General features: G+C 38.6%; 1 protein-coding gene across 8 annotated transcripts in view; it reads left to right on the top strand.

The window, feature by feature from the left end:
• Nucleotides 1-19484, top strand: part of ENAH (ENAH actin regulator) — a 90156-nt gene that overhangs the window by 45428 nt on the left and 25244 nt on the right. For all 8 annotated transcript variants that reach the window (XM_068185913.1, XM_068185919.1, XM_068185918.1 and 5 more), the window contains 2 exons: nucleotides 388-565; nucleotides 11574-11658. In XM_068185913.1, the coding sequence (XP_068042014.1) occupies nucleotides 388-565; nucleotides 11574-11658 (263 nt within the window). The remainder of the gene's footprint in view (nucleotides 1-387; nucleotides 566-11573; nucleotides 11659-19484) is intronic.

Here is a 19484-nt window from a genome sequence, read left to right as displayed (position 1 = left end):
AACCTAACAAACACCCTGTGAAATTCATGGGAAAATGAGTTTCTGAATTTCAGATGCATATTTCACATCAAGTAGTCTGCTGCTGGAAGTCAGAGCTGTTGATGTTACTACATTGCTGTTACGAAACATGGCTGCATCTTTTGAAGTGAGAACACTTAAACTACAAAAGTTGATACAAAATATCTCATTAGTCCCCTTGTGTATTCCCATCACTGATTGCAGACAGTGTTGGAATGAAAATTGAAATGGTTATGTGCTTTCAGCATTGTGTTTCACAGATTATGGGTCGTGAATTAACCCGTGTAGTGGAGGAATGAAATCTACACAAAGCTGAAACTTCTGATGGAGCAGCAATTTTAAACATAATTTTTTTTTTAATGATTATAGGTGGTAATAAATTGTGCCATTCCAAAAGGGCTGAAGTACAATCAGGCTACACAGACCTTCCACCAGTGGCGTGATGCTAGGCAGGTGTATGGTCTGAATTTCGGCAGCAAAGAAGATGCCAACGTCTTCGCAAGTGCCATGATGCATGCCTTAGAAGTATTAAATTCACAGGAAGCTGGTAAGAGTCTCTTCACTATTTTTTCCCCCTAAGGTTGTTCAAATACATAAAAATTCAAATGTTTATGCATAAAGTCTGTAAGTCTTGTTTCTAATCATAAATAAGCCTCTAGGTGCCTTAATTGTTTGGATGTTTTGTCTGACTAATTACTGCTTCTTAACAGTGCTGCTCAACTCAACTGACATCTCTGTAATTGCACTTCCTAGCAAGTAAATCAATTTTCATGTTTCTATATTAGATACAGAAACTGCTGGCTTTGCCTTTTTTTAAGAAATCAAAACAAAAAGACCTACCCCAGAAGCATGTACCTTGTAAGGAGGGTACTTTTCAGGATTTCTAGAGACATCCAGGTTCCCATTGTGTGTTAGTATTTTTGCTTTTCACTGGTTACAGATTTATTATAAATTTGTGAAGGTTTTTTCCTCTGAACGTTGGAATTCAGGTAATCTTCTCTGGCAGTTTTTACCATACAGACTTTTCTAGCTCAGAGACCTTGAATCCAGGGTTAACATTCAGATGAGCACATATGATTTCGATACCAGGTCTGTAATTTCATTTTTTTGAAGATCAGGGTGACATAGGCTTTAAAACAGTGGTGGAAAAATTCCTGGCTTTCAGTCTTCTGCTGATATCTGTAACATATTCTAGGTAGGCTCTACAGCAAATTGATCAGTATAACACTGTGACACACACAGAGGGAGTTTCTTTTAAAAGACTAAGAGTCTTTTGTGTTCTTGTAACCAAATAGAATTCTTTTGTCCTCATTAAACTTTAAAGATTGCCTGTGTAACAAGAGATAGTCCTTGTGTGCCCGTTTTCTTTCTCTTGTGTAGAAGAGAGGCTGTAGATAACTATACTAGGGCTGTCTCAATTACAGCAAAAAAGGTGGTTTTATCAAGTTGCTTTTTTTTCTGGTAGTCCTTTCCAGACTTACCTTTTAAAACTAATTTGTCTCGGCTGTGGATGATACATTCTGCAGTGCTTACATTGTTACACAACATAGGAGGCCAAAATAGAAATGGTAGCTAGAGTTAGGAGGTTTCTTTTTGCCTGCTAAAATAACCCAGTTGTGATTCCCAGTCTCCTACCTCTCGGCTGGGTGTTTTCTCTTCTCAGTCCCTCAGTTCTGCCTTCCCTAAGGCAGAACTTTTCATGCATTCTGACTGTTCATCACCTGTCTCCCAACCAACATTTGGGAACACGTGAAGTGTTGATTTGTACTCTTTTGATGAAAAGTCCTGATTGATGGTTATTAGCACAGATTTGAGGGATTCAAGTTCTTTCCCATTACCTATACTTGAAGCATTTGTTATGTGTTTCAGTGTGTATATATGCATATGCATATCTTCATAGTTCAGTTTAACTTCTCATAACGCTAAACCTGAGCTGCTAGAGAGGCTGAAATGACATAGGCAGGCATGGCATTGCTCATTTTTTTGTTAGACAGTGTGTCCTTTTTTGATCTTGTGGCTTGTAATTTTTCTAATGATTTATTCTCTTGCTGTTTTATGCAGGGTTTTTGTGGGCTGCTCCACTGTTCTATTGTCCAGTAGTAGAAACTTTATTAATAAATAGAGATGCCACTTCAATTGGTAAAGAGTTGGATAAAACTAAAATTTTACAACTGTAAAATTTCATAACTGTGTATGACTTAGCACTGCCTGGTTGCTGACTACAGTGCTGTTGTCCTCTTGTTTGTTCTCAACAATTCTGAGATGGACACAAATTAAGGTTTGTAACTGTTTGAAAGTGACTGCGTTAACCTTTAAGTTTTTTGAATTACAGCATTGTCACTTTGTTTCTCCTTCTTGTGAATTTAATTTGGTGACAGCAGGCACAAGTCAAAACGTTTTAATTATCTGCATCACAATCTAATGGTGAGCACTGGAGTTAATTGTTCTTCCCTGGCTCCTGTCAGCCAAGGGCTGTGATGGTTTAAGATTAGCTGTCACCCGTGCCACAGACAGATAGGTGCTCTAGCTTCCATCAAGATGAAATAAAACCAAACCTGAACATTGTCAGCATTGTTTCAGCAGATGAGCAGTTTTGCACTGCTGCTTTTAAAAAAAATTCCTAATAAGGCTCACAGAATTGCTCTCTCAGCCTCATATCACTTCCAGACAATGTTTAAAGATAAGTGCTCATGTTTCTGTGTTAGAGTACTGTCAACAAGTGTTACAAAGTTTTATCAGCTGGGAAGTTTGTCACTGTCTGATATTTTTCTGACCTGTATCAGTGTAAGAAGTAATAAAGATCAAGTCTCTTTCTGAACATGCTGCTTCAATAATGGAAATAGGCTGCTAGGTGGCTTCAAGTTTAGAAACTAACTAATTGTGCTCCTTGCTCCTTTTTTTTTCTCTTTAGTTGGTATAATTTCCAAAAAGTGCAGTTAGAAAATGGGTCCTTGGTGTTGGGTTCCCCCCACCCCCCAGCATCTCTGAAATAAATGAATATTTATTTAGACAGGTCACTGGCTCTGAGGCTCTAATATTAACTCTTCATTTTGGGAAATTGATTGCAACTGCCTCTCTTTTATAAACAAATAACTCTTTCTGAAAAGGTGTGTCATAAAATAAACTTACACTGATATATGACGATCAATACATTATATATGGTTAGTTTTGTTTCTTTCAATGTATCTGCTTGAGTTTTAAAAATTTCTAACCCACGCTGTCCTCATTGGTATTTTGATGATACTGAATCAAAAATCTGTACTTGAAGTTGACAACTTGCTGTGCTTCCTAGTATATCCAAAATGGTATATAGAACCTCCAACTCAAATAAAAATAAAGAGACCCTACATAGATAGCTTCCCTTTTATTCTAGTTAAGGTTAGATTCTTGCAGTATCCTTATTTTCTGCTGTGCTGTCTCATTTTGGCAATTTCTTTTATTAGCTTGCTTATTTTATGTTGTATTTTATTCATAAAAGGAAAGCAGTTTTAATGTTAGCTGAGCATACTATTCAGAAATTCATAAAGCTGTAGATGAATTTTAAATTTTATGCAAGGGTTCACAGAAATCTAAATGTCTTCTGAGGGATATTAAAGATTAAGTTGTGTACATCCTTTTGGTTTGCAAGTCAGCTGTTGGGTATGGCTCTCTCGCTTTTTTTAAAATAAAATTAAATCATGGTCCCCTTCTCTTGCATATATTTGAAAAATGTCATTGATCTTTTAGTTGGCATCCTCAGCTGTTCTGCTGGCTGCTGGGCAAAATTGGAGGTTGTTTAATTTAGGATCTCCCTCTAGTGGATCTGCTGGAGTCAAGGCACCGCTGAGCTCACAGGGATGGGCTTTTTGTCCTTCTGATGAGTTCAGAATGCAGAGTGAAAATCTCTGAAGTTAAGAGTAAAGGCTTTACTGCAAGTGGCAGCTTTCTGCTAAACAGACAGTGCAGCTTTGTCTCAAGGGACTTGGAAGCAATGGCTGCCTTATCAGTGAAACTGCTGCAAATGCTCTGCAGATTCAGGATTTTATCTTCCCCCTGCCTTATAGGACTGATCAAATGAGCGTGCTAACTTCTCAAATGGTTGAACTCTGCTTGTTTAAATAAATGTCAAAGTGTTTTAGCTCTGTTCTGGTTTGAATGATTGCATTAGCAAACCCTATTTTCCTGCTGGCTAGTTGGGCAGTTTGTAGACAACCTGCAAATCCAGAAAAGTAGGACAGCACAGGACTGCATTTTGTCCTGGAATTTTAAAGAATCAAATACTGCGGATTCCTGCCCCACACTGTTTCAGAAATGCATTAAAAGTGAGCTAAGGTTTTTTTTCTGGCCCTAATTTTGGAAAATTTTGAAAGACACAGTATTTGTTACATTAAAGAACTGTTTGACGTGGTCAAAAGTGACACCTTTATCAAATGACAAGTGCATGTCATCAAGTTTAAGAGGTCAAATGAAGAGGTTTTCTGGCTCTAAGGCTGTGTGCAGCATGTTGAGATATTCAGTAATTGTCTTGTCTGCAGATGACGGCTCGCTGCAAAGGTTTTGCATTGCATTACAAAGGAAATTTTCATATCTGCATTAAGTAGGCTCATTGTTGCAATCATGTGGCTCTGGAATGAGAGAAAAGCTTCAATGAAGGGAAATCAGACAGCTGAGAATTCTCTGATGCGTGAGACAATGGATTATTTCTTTGAAGGAATAAGGTCACGTAAGGGAAGCTTGTGTTGGGAGGAACAAAGGAATCTCATACTCAGTTTTGCTGCAAAAAGCACCTTCTAGTTCAGCTGGAATCGGTGTTGCTTTGTGTGGCATCTGTCTTCAACCTCAGGAAAGCCTTGCTAAGAGAATAGGAAACTAAGTGTGGGGTTTGTAGTTGTGTAATTGCATCTGGGGAGGGCCTCGCGTTGTTTGTTGCAGAAGATGAAAGCGGCAGAAGAACTGAAGGAAGGATGTCACAACAGTAAATAAATCTGTTTTAATTATTTCTGATAGAATTACACAGATGTAAGATTTGTGATCCTTTTTGTGCTAATTTGTAGCAGTTATATATTGGTTCTTGAAATGATTTTGGAATGTTCTGGATATAAAGGCAAGGTCATAAAGGGCTTCATTGCATCTGTTCTAGTATTGCCTTAGATCACAGTTTAAATTAGGAAAATGGGGAGGAAGAAAAAGAAACAGAGGGTTTTTTTTTTTGTTTCCAAGGTCTCATTATTTTATTCTTCTGATCTTGGAGGGGAAAAAGCCCCTGTGGTTCAAGTTTTTTGAATTCCTCTTGAATGAGTAATTCTAGAAGTTAGGTTGTCCAGTTATTAAATAAGCAAATCTTTATTCACAGCTGTACATTAATGTGCAGTCCTTTCTTCCTTTCTCTTCCAGCAGAGAGAGATAATTAAATTGTTGCTGATAGGGGAATGCATTCAAATAATGGATTGAATAATTTAATATCTTTGGGAAATGCAAACTGAAACAAAAATTGGGGTTGCCTAATTGTAATATATAGAGAGACTACAGAAGACTGAAATGAGAAAAGTATATGTGGAGCTTGGGGGGGTGCTTTTCTTTGTACTGTTTTGGTTCATGTCATGCTAAAACTTGTTTTGGGAGAATAAAAATTCTACAGCAGTGAAGTAATGATGCTATACCTGTACTCTTAGCAAGCCTCTGGAACAGGCTGTCAGCACTCCCTGTCAGAACAGGAGTAACATGATGGTATTTTTATTACCTGTGTTGTCAAAAGTGGATAATATCTCTGGTCTTGCTAGCAAGATTTTCCGCTCCCTTTTAAATGTGGGATTGATGAAATATTTTTTTAGGTTCTTATTAGGTGTGTATAATAGCTAATACTGACTAGGTAATCCTGATATATGTGCCAAAATGTTGACCCTACAGGAAGTTCTACCTCTTTGTGGTAATTGCACATAAGATTATTGAAAGCATCATCAATTTTAGTTGTGGTGTTTGGAAGTGAAGGAAGGGCTGTTAACTTTTCAGAGTTACGCAGACTTTTAAGGGTTGCCCATATGGTGTTTCTAAATTTTTTTTTTTTTGGTTCTTCAGAATTAGTGGTGTATCATGTGAAAGCATTAAATTATAGGTGAACAATCTGAACAATATAATTAAAATCTGGTAGCTGGTCTAAAATGCATGGCCAAAAATATAGAAGTACATTAATTTATTGATAAAGTTTTGTTTAATAAACATGGAGGAATGTCAGCATATTTTACAGCTGAATGTTTATAGTGTTGTTTTTAAAAATATTATCAGTAGAAGTTGTAGATAGATTAAATCTGCCTTTTGGGAGCAGGGTGTTTTCATAAAGGTCATGAAGATAGTTGTGAAATATGCCATGGTTAGGCTCATTTTTGTTGTATTATACACCAGTAGTGACAGTCATCACCTATAACATTGCTATTTAAACAAATTTTGACACAGCTAAGGGTGGAGGCGGAGCTATAAATATCCCACAGTAGATGGTATTGATATATTTAACTTCAGTACTCGCTCCTTTAAGTTGGTGATGCTGTAGTTTCATTCAGCAGCTGTAGTTCCCTGCTGGTGAAGCTGTGTCCCCAAGCATGAAAGGATGGCAGAGGGACACTGGGAGCTGCTGAGGTCCCCAGCACAGGGGTGCTAAGCCAAGCCTGGCTCCCAGGTTATCAGTGCCTGCTTTCCAAGGCACTGCTGGCACTGATAGGGGGTTCTGCTGGCACTGATAGGAGGCTTGCCTCTACTTAAATTCATGTGTGTTTTAATGAATACTTTTGTTGTTCTTGTTGCCTTTTATTGCCTTGATCAAGTTAAAAGAGCTTGTGGATGGAAGTGGAAAGTGTTTAGTTTCAAATTTGGAGTGATGAATGAATTATCTCAGCTGAAGGTAGCTGTGAGTGAGGAAGTAGGTGTTTGAAGGGAAGGGAAGCCTTGGCTGGGAGATAATTCACCCAAACAGAAGTACTAGAGAAAATTCTGTCACTAGTTAATGCCCTCATTTTTGGCCATCATGGTCTTGCATATAAACCCCTAACACACGTCCAGGGCTCCAGAAGTGATGTGGTTTTGGTTCTGCTCAAGGCTGGTTAGCAAATCAACCCAGACTTTGTTCTGGCATGGCCTAGAGCAGGACAGACTCTGAATGGGGGAAGGAGCTGGAGACACATCAAAGAGGGATACCATAGCTGTTGTTCTTATTGCTTCCTGCACAGATCTCTGAAAAGCCTGCTTTCCATTCCTTCAGAAAACCTTTAACCATTTAGTAAAACACACTTTTTAAAAATAAGTTCTTCTATACCCCAGCAAAAATACATCTTTTTGGCTGTAGCTTTGAACTCTTGCGTGGGGTGTGGGCTTTGCTTAGTAGGAGTATTCTAACTGTCCTTGAAGAAAATATTTTCTAAAGATTATAATTAGCTAGTTCACTTATGTTTGTATCATATATGTGTATAAATAAATCTGCTGTCCACTTTCAGTCTTTGAAAAGACTTCTAAAAGATAAGTCACACTTTGATTTGGATATTAGACTGTATCATTGGAACACTGCTTAGTTTTGGCACCAACATACTGAGAAGTGAAGGAGTGGAATTTCTTAGTTACTGAGTTGTTTATATAAACTTTTTCTCTGGGGAGAAAATGGAGATTTTCACCTCAAACTAAAATTCTTATGTGTGATAGTTGACCAGCTTTAGTAGATTTATTCAAAAATTAGGGCTTATCTTTTACTGTTGTACTCTGAAGTACAGTAATTGCAGGAGTGAGGTTTTCTGTGTGTTTTTGCCTTCTTGAATTAGGGCATGTGAGGTTCTGAGGAAGATTTCACATGATCTGGCTGCCACTGGTCCCCCCAAACCCCATTTCATCCATCCTTATGTTATCAGCTCCCAAGTAAGCCTGTCCAGCCAAATGAAGACACGCACTGTAGCTGAGTGTATAACTTGCAGGACATGTGTTGTGCCAATCTTGAACAGCTGATGCTTGGGGTTTTTTAGGGCTCTAGGAATGTGATATTTTCAATATCAGCCAGTGTCAACACTGATAACATACAATGCAGCTGGCATTAAAAGAAGTGGGGTAGGGTGTGTGGTGTGACACTCCAGAACAGACGAGGTAACTGAAAGAGTGAAGCAACATGAAGCAACATAGGAGCAAAAGGCATTGAGGGAGGACAAACCATGTGTTTCCTTCCCCAGCTTGCCAGTTAGGCTTTCATAGGGTTGTGCAACTCAAATTGGTTTGGCTTTTGAATAGAGATACAAGGTAACCAGGTGATTAAAGCTAAAAAAATCAAGGAGTTTGATAAACTGTAAACTCTGGTTGTGGTTTAAAAGGGTGATGTTGGGGATGCTTGATTTGGTTCAAACAGTCCCCAGCAGTCTGATGTTGATGTTCTGATGTCTGATGTTGATGCCACCATAACTGTGTGACTGCATGAAGAACCAGGTCTGGCTGTCATCTAGCTGGAAATGCTTAATGCAGGCTTTAGATAGCCAGTCCATCTCTCGCCACTCAGTTGCCTGAACTGTCAAAGAGAAAGGGTGATGCAAAGGTGAGAATAAGCTGAAAAACAGAAAGCACTGAAACTGGAATGGCTGCTGAACAAATGAGTATGAAATTATATCCTCTGTCTGTCAGAATGTGCTGCAGAGTGCACCATCTGTGCTTTTTTAGAAAAAGAGAGATGTTAGGTTTTCTTTAAAACTCAGAATGAATAGACCATTCAGCCTCATCTCTCTCTTGGCTTATATTGGTTTCTGAAGATAAAGTGATCCTGTAGGAGGATCAGAGTTCTTTTCCAGGCAGTATCTGAATATTTCTCGTGGGGGTTGATGTTTCTGAGGTGTCTTAAAGTGTTCAAAAACTTCTGAGAGAGGTTTTTATTAGCTAGTTCCTGTTTATTTAATGTACCACCTGTCCTGCTACCCAGGCAGTTGTATTTTAGCAATAGAATGGTAATCTTGGCTTGCTGTAATAAACCTTCTAGGATAAAACATACTTTTCCACGTGGCATGTACCTTTAACTTTCTAGTGTTCATTAGCAGGGTGGCTGCAGAGGGAAATTTCATGAGAAAACAGGACCGATCACTTGGGCACTGAACTTTCCTTTCTTGAAAGCCTTTGGTATCCTCAGGTTGCATTTCCTTAAGGCAAAAATGTGTAAGAAGTACTGGAACCACCAGGTTAATTGCCAACAGATGATTTTGTTCTGTCTCCTGTGTGCATGTCTAAGGAAGAAGCCCATCACTGGAGTAGGCTGCCCAAACTAAAGATGGCTTGGCTTGCTCATGTTTGCCCTGTGCAGGATTGATGGATAATGTGGTTTTCTGAAAGACAGTGCTCTGGAGCAAGTTTGAGGCTACAAGAACAGGTTTCCTCATAGCTAGGTGTGTTGGAATAGCCAATGCAGATGAAGCTTGGTGTTTACTTTCTGGAGGTTTTGGCTAAGGAAGGACTAAGGTAGAAAGGTTGGAGAGTGGTGGTCTGCATCCAGCTACTGCAGCATGATTATACCTTCTTCAAAAAAACCTGTTAAATACTCTTAAAGATTAAATTGGTGGAAGCTTGAAATTTTCATTTCTACTGCATTTTTAGTACAAAATAGTTCTGGTTGGTATATGGACACATTGTGACCATTTCTTTTTGTTTCTGTGATTTGTTATTAATTTTCAGGTCGGTGTGTTTCATTCCAAGGAATAGGATGGGAATTTCATCACATATCTGATACTTAAAGTGTTGCTTGCAGTTTGCAGCTCAAGCTGTGAGCCTTGACTTACTGCAAGTGTCCTGTTGGGCATGGCAAGCAGCAGTGCTGGTGTTTACAGCGCCTTTAACTGCTGCTGGATTGTGTCTACTTGTGAAAGGCCATGAAAGGCTGCAGCCTGGTGCAGGCAGCAAATAGCCCAGCTGCCTGGGAGCTGCAGTCATGGCTTAATGGGCATTAAAGCTTCCCACCTGTCACACAGGGGAGAGGAGAGCAGCAGGACGTGTCTTAGGGAAGTTCTAAAGCAGAAAAGTTTTCCAGATGAGCTGTGTGGTAGATGTTTCTACTTAATGATCATTTGACTGCAATGATAAATTAATAATTTTTTTTTTTGCATTTAAAACACTATAGGTTTGATACCTGGGGTGTCTCTTGGAGATACTTCAAGCAAGATTAGTGCATCCCAAGCAACATCAAGCCATTAGGTCTAAGGGCCTAATGCTTGCTGAAAGCATAACTAAGGAAGACACCACCTCTGTTGTACACTGCCTGCTTTCATCCTCTACAATTAAGTCCCATTACTTTTTGTAATTGTAGGGTACATAGATAGTGTACAGTTTTATAATTTTCACTATTAAATATCACAGTGGACACAATACTGTGGCATTCTGAGGAGATGAACGTTTTTGTAGGGCTTTTAAGCAAGGCACTTGTTTGCTGTGTCTCAAGCAAATTGCCTGTCCTTGATGTTTCTGTGTATCACACTTGGTTTTTTTATGGGTTTGGGTGACTTTGACAAATTCAGATAGGAAAAAAATTTGTATTTTGATATTTGAGATGGGGAAGATCTCATTACAACTCCATAACTCTGACTAGTTTGGTGGAATATCAGTTGGAAATCACAGCTTTGCTTTTGGACATTTTCAAAACCTGATATTTTAATTGATTTTAATTCTTGTTTCTTATAAATTCCGTAATATTGAGCATAGTTGTAGTCTAAATAATTTCCTGGATTACTCCTGACAGCAGCAATGCATTCATGGTCTTCTGTATTCCATTCCACACTTGGCCGTTGTTCACTTCTTTTTACAGTTTTGTACTGTAAATACATTTGTGATTGAAATGGTAAAGCTTTTTTTGTTTCTAGAATACAGATCGCACATAGACAATTACTTGGAAGTTGTATGGTTCAGAATTTCCTATCAGTAAAGACTGAAGATGATTTTGCATGACCTTTCCTTTGCATCTCTTGTGCTTAGCAGAATTCACAGTTTGGACATCTGTTACATGCCCCCATTCCTTTGGACACAATACTTATCTATGCAAAAAAGTCTTTGATCCAAGTTGATGACCTGATATCTCAGTAAATTTTAGTGTGACCGGTAGAAACATGCTTTATCTTCCTTCTCTCAATGTGGTGGTATGGTTCTGATGGTTTTTCTCCTGTTCTTTTGTTTTTTTCCTTTTTCTGTTTCCTCCCCCTTTTCCAGTGTTCTATTTAGGTGAGTGTTTTAATTTTTTGAGCCTTTCCTGCTCCTCCAAGAGTATTTGTTCATTGTTTTAAGAAAAAAACAGACTTGGAGTGCTTTTCAAAGCTTTTGGCAAATTCCATCATATAGAAAGTTTGTTTTGCATTTCTGTAAGACCTTTCCATCCATGTGAAATGAACTCATTCTGCAGATGTGTGAGGTAGCATTGTACATGCGTGAGGTTGCAGTTTTTATTTGCTGCATTATGTTGTTAAGCTTGTTTGGCTTAAAAAGCAGAAGTGAGCAAATCTTAAAGTGTTGTGTGATGTCTGGCCTTTTTTGTGCTTTTTTTGCATGGTAAAAATTCAAACCATTAATTTGTGATCTGTCTTTGTTCTTAGGTCCTACATTGCCTCGACAGAATTCACAGCTTCCCTCTCAAGTACAAAATGGCCCATCACAAGAAGAAATGGAAATCCAGAGAAGGTATGGTATTAAAAGTGAACAGCTGTTCAGCTCAAGGAAGTGATAACTCCTAATGAGGAGAAAATAAATGTCAAGGACTTCAAATTGCTCTCCTCCATGAGGGCAGCATTTGTTTGTGCACAGTTTTCATTAGTGCCACTCTGTAAAAACTTTGTTGCTGGATCCCTTGTTCGAGCTCTCCACCCATTCAAGCAATGCAATCGGAATTGGCATGCTAGGAAAGAGTTGAAGATCAGAGGGGAAGCCTTGGGAGATTTCACTGTTGTCATTTTCAGCCAGGCTAATTAATTTTCCAGTGACTGTTGTGTGTTCAGTTTTTGACACTGAAAAAAGCAGTAAGCGAGGAAGGAAGTTTTAGAAGCAGAGAACTGAGTCATCATGAATGACGGGGTTTTTGTCCTGAATGTGGATGTACTAGATCAGAATATTCTATTGGAAATCTTGTTTGCCTTTATACTGTGTTTAGAAAAAAAACCCTAATTTTCTGCTTTTAGTGTATAAATTGATTGAGCCTTTAGCAGTTTAATTTTCAGCTGGAGCAGTGCTAGTTATACCTGTGCTGTCCTCAGTGACTGGTCTGTGTTACCCTGGCCAGGTGGTGCTTCCTCCAAGCTAAGGTGTTCCATTCAGTTTCTATCCCTGTGGGATATTTTTTCAGACCCATAGCATTTTGAACATATGGAGTTTTTTCCCATTCCTTATAATCATCATTATGTATTGATGAAGTGCCCAATTTATACAAACCCTGTGGTTGCCATATTCCCACTTCTGTTTCGTGGCAATGTGGGGTGGTGCTGTGGGGTGAGTGTCTGGGTTATGGGTGTATGACATGGCAAAGGCTTGTAGGACAGTGCTGTCACACTGGGCTAAGTGAAAACAGTAAGACCTTGGGCTGCCCCAAGCACACTGCCTGTGGTGCAAGCCTGGATTATTTTACCATCAAAATACTCCCAGGAGATTAGCTGTTCCCTTCCTGAAGGGATACTGGGAGCGATTTAGGTCACATGCAGGACAGATACAGGGAACCAGGAGCCTTGAATAAATGGGAGGTGGTCCAGACTGATGGTGTAAATGCACCTAATAGCTTTTTGTGGTAACTGGAGGAATGCTTAAACATGTTGGGTCTAATGAGCACGGAAGGTTTTTCTATTTTGCTATTCAGCATTTAGTGTGTCTATGAAAAGTTGAGCAGAACCAGATTGCCAATTTAGGAATAATTCATTTGATAAACAAGCTATATATGATGAACAAAGGGTTGGCATCAAAATTGGTATCATACTTGTCTGTCTCTTTTCTTCTTTGTCTTCTTAAATCTGAGCAGGAATCACTTTATCTGACAGTTACCTTGTTTTAAAAACAAATAGCAAGAACCTCATTACAAATTTGTCTGTTTGATGTGTTTATGTGCAAGTTTGCTGTCATGATAAAAGTCTTTTATGTCACTTCTTTTGACAGACTTTTAAAAAGCCTTTTTTCTTTTGAATTTTTTTTCTGTCCTACATTAGTGGCTTTTAGTATTTCTATTTACTGTCTGTTCCTTCATAAAGCTGCATTATCTGAAATTTATAATGCTGAAATACTTTTGAGAGAAGCATTGTAGAGTGGCATCTCCTCAGAAAAAAGTGCTGCCCTATATTAAGAGCTCTGAAAATCTCTTGAAATTTTTGGTATGTGAAGGACATCCTATCAGATGGCATTCTTATGGCTTGGCTTTTTAGATCAGTGTGCTCAACTTGTTTCCATTTAATGCAGTGTCCTCTTTGAAGTCTGGTTCTGGGCTTGTTTTGTTTTTCCCTGAAACAAGGATGGAGCACTGGAATGAGTGTTTACTCATGCTGCTAGACAGATTGTCTGTGGAAGGACTATTGCTGTTGTGTCAATTAGCTTAAGAAGAACATGTAATTTTGTTAAAACATTTCACAAGTGCTTCTTCGGCCTCATTACTCCTGTAACTACATAGTTATAATAAAGGTCAATTAACTCTAAGCTAGAACTTTTCTGTAGTAACTATCTTGCAGCTTTCAGACTCTAAGAACAAGAGTTACTACCATAATGTAGAGAGTAGTAAATAGTTGGGAAGAAAAGGTTTAAGTATATATTACTTTTAACATATCTCCAAGTGACATTTCCAATCTCACTAAAGGGTAAAAGCAGTGTGGGCAGACTTGAATCCTGTGGGGAGCAGTAAGACTACAGGGAATGCAAGAAATGGGAATAAATGTTACTGCGTGGGAAGGAACATGGGGTTTGTGATGGATCAGGAGAAAGGCTTTGCCAAGTCTGTGGCTTGTGGAATGTGTGTCTCTTGGGTGGGGGTTTTCTTTAAAGTGTGGCTTGATAATAGTTGTCTTTGAGTTCTGCTCTCCTATCCCTCCTCTTAGGTGTGCCTGGATTTAGTAGTGTGTAACTGACTCCTGTGTTAATTGCAGGAAAATGTTTTTTAAATTATTCTAAGCTGGAGAAAAATATCTGCTTGCATGAAAATTAAAGGGACCCTGTGGAGGTCTAGTCTAACCCTCTGCTCAGAGAAGGACTAATTTCAAAGTTAAATTATGTGGCTTGGAGCTTCAGGATTTTCCTAGGCAGAAATAGAAACATTTCTTCTGAAGTATTTTGCCAAAGGACTGACCAGTGAAGAGTGGCATAATAAAGAGAGCTCTTCAGCGGGTCTGATGTTTTCCTTTGCTTTCATAACAAGTGTTGAGGAATCTTGGGAAAATTGGGAATTGAAGAGTGAAATTAATTCATTGCCAGCAGAAGTACATTATTTTGGTTCAGAGATTTTTCTCCATTTTAGAAAGGATTTAGATGCCCTTACATTTTGGGTAAAACGACTTTGTTTATTTTGCTGCAGAGCTTCGTACTTGAATATTTGTATTGCTTACTGGGCAGTGATACAGTTTCTAAGGCTGCTCGGACCAGATGTGCCATCTGAAACGCTGAGGTTTTTATGAGGCCAAGATTACACATAAGGTGTAATGAAGTTATTTTTTCTGGTGAATTGGTGACTTTGTTACTGTCTTTTAAGAAATCTTAACGCATGGTGGATGCTTTCCCTCTTCAGGGCGTACTTGAAGCTAGCTGTAATTTTCCTTAATTTGCACTCGCTTCAGTACAGTAATAGCAAGCTTTGAAACACTCCAGCTTCCATTTTTGATCCTCAAAACAGAAGGGATATTTTGTTCTGTGGGTTTTCATTTTGTCAGAATGGTGGCTGGGCAGTGTTTCTAAATTCCACTGATTGATAATGAGCCAGCTTCAGTTGACATGCATATTTGTTAATAACTGCAGAGTTACCTAATGCCAAAGACCATTTTAAAATACAAGATTAGTTCATGGCGTGCCTGTGTGTGCTACTCGTGCATGTAAATTTACCTTCTCTCCCAGCCGTGGTAAATACATTGTCAGGAATATGAGTCACTGAGTTGGTATCTAATATGACACTTGGGAATTTAATGAGTTAATGTTTATAAATAACTTCAAAATGGTCACTGCTTCATAAATAAAGAGGACAGGAGCTCCAGGAACAGAGGAACTGTACAGATAGTAAGGAATGATGAGGGTGTACAAGCCCCCTACTGTCCTTCAGGGACGGCATGGACCAAAACTTGACCGAATTCTTTCGTAAGTACTCGAAAACATTACAAGTTTGTAAAATACAGCAGCAGAATATTAGGAGGGATTGTAATTATTAAATACTTTATTTGTTTGTAGGTTTAGTTGGGTTTGTGATGATACTGTTAAAGAAAACACAGGGTGTGTGCCTGTGCTAGAATTTAGTATTGATATGGTGTGATTTTTGTAATGTCTTGTGGAAGGATTCTTAGTTATAGCGCAAGTTCAGAGACTTTCAAATGTTTCTTATTTACTGAAGTTTCTTATTTACTCAGCGACTCGAAGGCAAGATTTTTATTTTACAGATCAAAACAAATTTTTCTGAATTTGGCTAATCTTAACTACAGTAAAATATTTTCCCCCTTGCAAATTAGTAATTATTACATACTCCTGAGCTGTTTTGAAAACGTATGTAGAAATGCTAAGAGAAAATTCCTGCAATTCAGTATCAATGTAGCTTTTGTAGTTTAAAGGAATAAAAGTTTGCTCATGGCTGTGTGTCCCCAGTAGCCTTATTTCTACTGATTTCCCACAGCCTGTAACTTTTCCCTAGTTAGTGGCCAGATGTACAGCTTCCATCTTTCCTTTGCCTCTGAAATCATGCCACTTATCCAACAGTTTCTTTCAAGGAAGTAGGATCTCTTCAAAAGGCATATGGATTGATTAGATTATAACTGAGCACACAGCTCTAATCTGAGATACACATGAATATGATGGAATTGTTGGCTTTTTGGTTTAGGGTTTGAGAGGTCAGTAGAATCCACTTACATGATTGCGTTGTTTGTAGCTGTGCACAGACATGGTTTAGATGGAATCAGAAGGGACTTTTTCCCTTTTTTTTTTTTTTAAATTCTTTTTTAGCCTGTCTCATTTTCTTTCCATTTGTAGTAAAGTTTTCAGAGACTTAGCTGGCTTTTTGGGTAGGTGTAATGGGTACTTTGTGGTTACCGCATAATTGTAGATGCTGCTAACATTGATCTATTCAGAAGACTGAGAAGACCACTCTTCCATTAGAAGTATTCTGATGACATCAATAGAATTGCTTTGAAATCTTTCAGTTCCGTGAGCTATTTTCTTTTTAATGCAGAGCAGGAAATTGGAGTTGAAAGTTGTTCTACATTTTTCCAGATATTTGGTTATTGTGGTTCCCTTTTATGAAATTGTGTTCCAGTTGTACTCACTGGAATACACTACTGAGAGGGCATTGCCAGTGAACATAGGTTCTTCTACTGCTGAGATTCTTCTTTTTTTAAAATTCCATGAGTACAGGTGTCTTTCTGTGATCTAGCTTCTGCCAGGAAAGCTCGTGTTTTGTTAGTTTGAGATAATATATTGAAAAGATGGAGATGAGGAAAATTAGGCTTAATGAGGTTTGATCCAAGAGCATTAATAGATCCCTTAGTCTATTAGAATTCCTCGAGTTTCTAGTTGTCTCTTTATGTCTTTATCGTAGTGACTGGCTACTAATTTTTGCTTGACTGATAAAACCTAGTTCTTTTTACTTCCAGCTAATACATTTTTAGCTTATAACATAAAAGCTTCTTAAACGTTAAATCCCTTTTGATCAAGGAAGTTAAAGCCTGTTAGTTTGACTTTGGTAACAGATAAAACATTGGACAGTAAACTGGACTCAGACAGTATTTTCTTTGCCAAAGCAAGGCTGTTCCTGGGCTTTGGTAAAGCATTTGACAGATACCAAGAGGGAATTTTCAGTTACTGTGGACGAGAGGAAGATTGCTGTGGAAGTGTGAGGAGCACAGGAACAGGCATCAGTGCACCAATGGGACCTGTAGCAATCAAATTTATTTTTGTGTTTTGCTGAACAAAGCAAGTCCTTGTTGCTGATGTGAGTTGAGACACGTGAGAATGAAGGAGAACAGGAGGAGTTGGATGATATTGCAGATTGTGATGATCAGAATGGAATGAGAGTTCATCGTAGGTGTCCTGTTTTTAGAGGGGAAAGCCACCAACCTGTAGGCCACATTAGTGTACAGGGAAAATCAAATGGACGTTGGAATGGTGACAATTGCAATACATGCAATGGTGACTGATCAAGAGAAAGCTGCCTGAACACTGGAAATAGCTGTAAGGACCTAGATTTGTGAGGTGTTTCAAAATCATGATACATGTAGTTAATTACATGCCTTCATAATTTCACCTTGGGTAAAGTGTTTGATACAAGCCATAATTTGAACCAGTCTCACCTCTCAGTGCTCCTGAAAGAACCAAAGGTCCAGAGCAGAGTTCAGAGTGGCAGAAGTTGTCAGTTCCAGAGCATATACATAAACTCATTTCACAAACCTCTGGCCTTTAACAGTCAGACTTGGCAGATCTTCTGAGTCCCTGTGTCTTGCTCATTGACTAAGTCTTGTCTGGGTTTCTCTGACATCATGTGCATTATGCTTAGGTAGAAACTGTCCTGACTGTCAAGCACTTGACAGAAAATAAATCTGACTTGCTAAGAGTTTTAGAGCAGGAGTTTAGTTTAGATAATGCAAAGTGAAGTTTATGCAGCTGAGATTGCTTAGGAAGATGCAAAGAGGGTAAATATTGATGCAAAGAGGGTAAATATTGATCACTTCTGCTGAGCTTCTGTTATTGGTGTAGCCTGTACTTTTTATTTATGAAGATTCTCAGTCTCTGTGGAGGCTGCCTGTGTTTGATGTCAATACAGATTGCAAATTTCCAAGACGTGGATGTATTTTTCTCTTTGTACATGAATTGTAAAATTTGGGGGGTGGTGTGTGTTCATTCCATGGTAGATAATGTGTAGGCACTGAGATACTCTAAATATTCAGTAGGTTTGCATGACCATACAGGAGAGTGAGCTCTATGGTAAATGCTGAATTTTGGAGTGGTGAATAAATATGTAATATTAAAGATGGAAGAGCAAGTTTAATGCTGGTACTCCATTTTGATTACTCAGTTAAATTCTTGCAAATTTGAAGGGCCATAACAGACACACTTTCCTGAACTTGTGCAGAAGACGATCAGAGGATTAAACTATTAAAAATCAAGCTAGGAGCTAAGTTCAAAATCACATGTCAAAGCACTTTTTTTTAAAATATTAATAGTTTGAACAGGGATAAAGTAGGTTGCCTGTGTCTGTATGTACTTCTTTGGATGTCCAGAGAGCGCATGCAGTTCCTGTTGATCAGAAGGTAGAGGACAACGTGCTTCAGATGGAGCTGAGGTCAGCCTGCATCTGGTGCTGCTGCCTGTGGCTCAGGCAGACATTGTGTAGCCTGTCTGCAGCCAGCTGCTCTGTTTGCTGCGGTGACTCAGTGGTGGGAGGAGGAGAACCATCATGTGAGATGTATTCTAGTAAGTAGTGACTGTTGGATTAGATAATGCTATCTGTGCCCACATGCTGGGGCTAACAGCATTTGAGAATAAAACTCAAAACATTGCTGTCTTGTTTGTTGCTCTGCAGTTGGAAGCAGGGTTAGAGGAGCTTGGGGCAGCCCCAAAAACCTGGGTACACTGAGGCTCCAGGTTGAACAACTCGGTTGGTTTGGATTGATGAGCCCAGCTTTAATTGTAGCTGATGTGACACATTTACTTTTAGAACTTTAGCATAGTAGTTATTCCTAGTTTTCTTGTCTTTAAAACTTAAAAAAAAAACCCTAGTGAAGCACAGAAAGAAAGATGCATACACTGTTGAGTACTTTCTTAGAACCACATTTGGTTTCTTATGCTTAATGTCTTAATGGTAACTTTCTGAACAGTAAGTGCAGAATATTACTGCAATATTTGAAGCCAGCAATAGTCTGGCAACCTTCATGCTGCCTTCTGGGTGTCATCCTTATGTCTCTCTTCTGACACACTTTGTCATTTTAGAAAAAGTAACAGCACAAGCAAGAAACTATTTTTGAAAAGAAGCACAAAAACCACCATGTGGGACACAGAAAATCTCCCCTCGATGGTATGTTTTTAAGTCCACGTTGTTTTTTAATAACTCAAGTGATGGTTTTTGGTGTCTTCTTTGAATACACATATTGAATTTATTTTTTCTCCCTCATTTGCCTTGTTTTTGAATCTTTAAGCAGACAAAACAGGGATAGTATTCATATTGATCTTTGAGTGATTTGATGCCCTGCTTTGATACACAGTTCTTCTGCCAAGAAAGAATGAAATATGAAATTGCTGTGTTCATAAATGACAACTAACAGCTGTCAAATATTATGAATTATCTGCCTGCAGCTGAGCTG

The sequence above is a fragment of the Anomalospiza imberbis genome, chromosome 3 (assembly GCF_031753505.1).
Source record: "Anomalospiza imberbis isolate Cuckoo-Finch-1a 21T00152 chromosome 3, ASM3175350v1, whole genome shotgun sequence".
Lineage (NCBI taxonomy): Eukaryota > Metazoa > Chordata > Aves > Passeriformes > Viduidae > Anomalospiza > Anomalospiza imberbis.
Note: the sequence above shows the minus strand (reverse complement) of the source record. Positions and strands in the feature narration are given on the sequence as shown.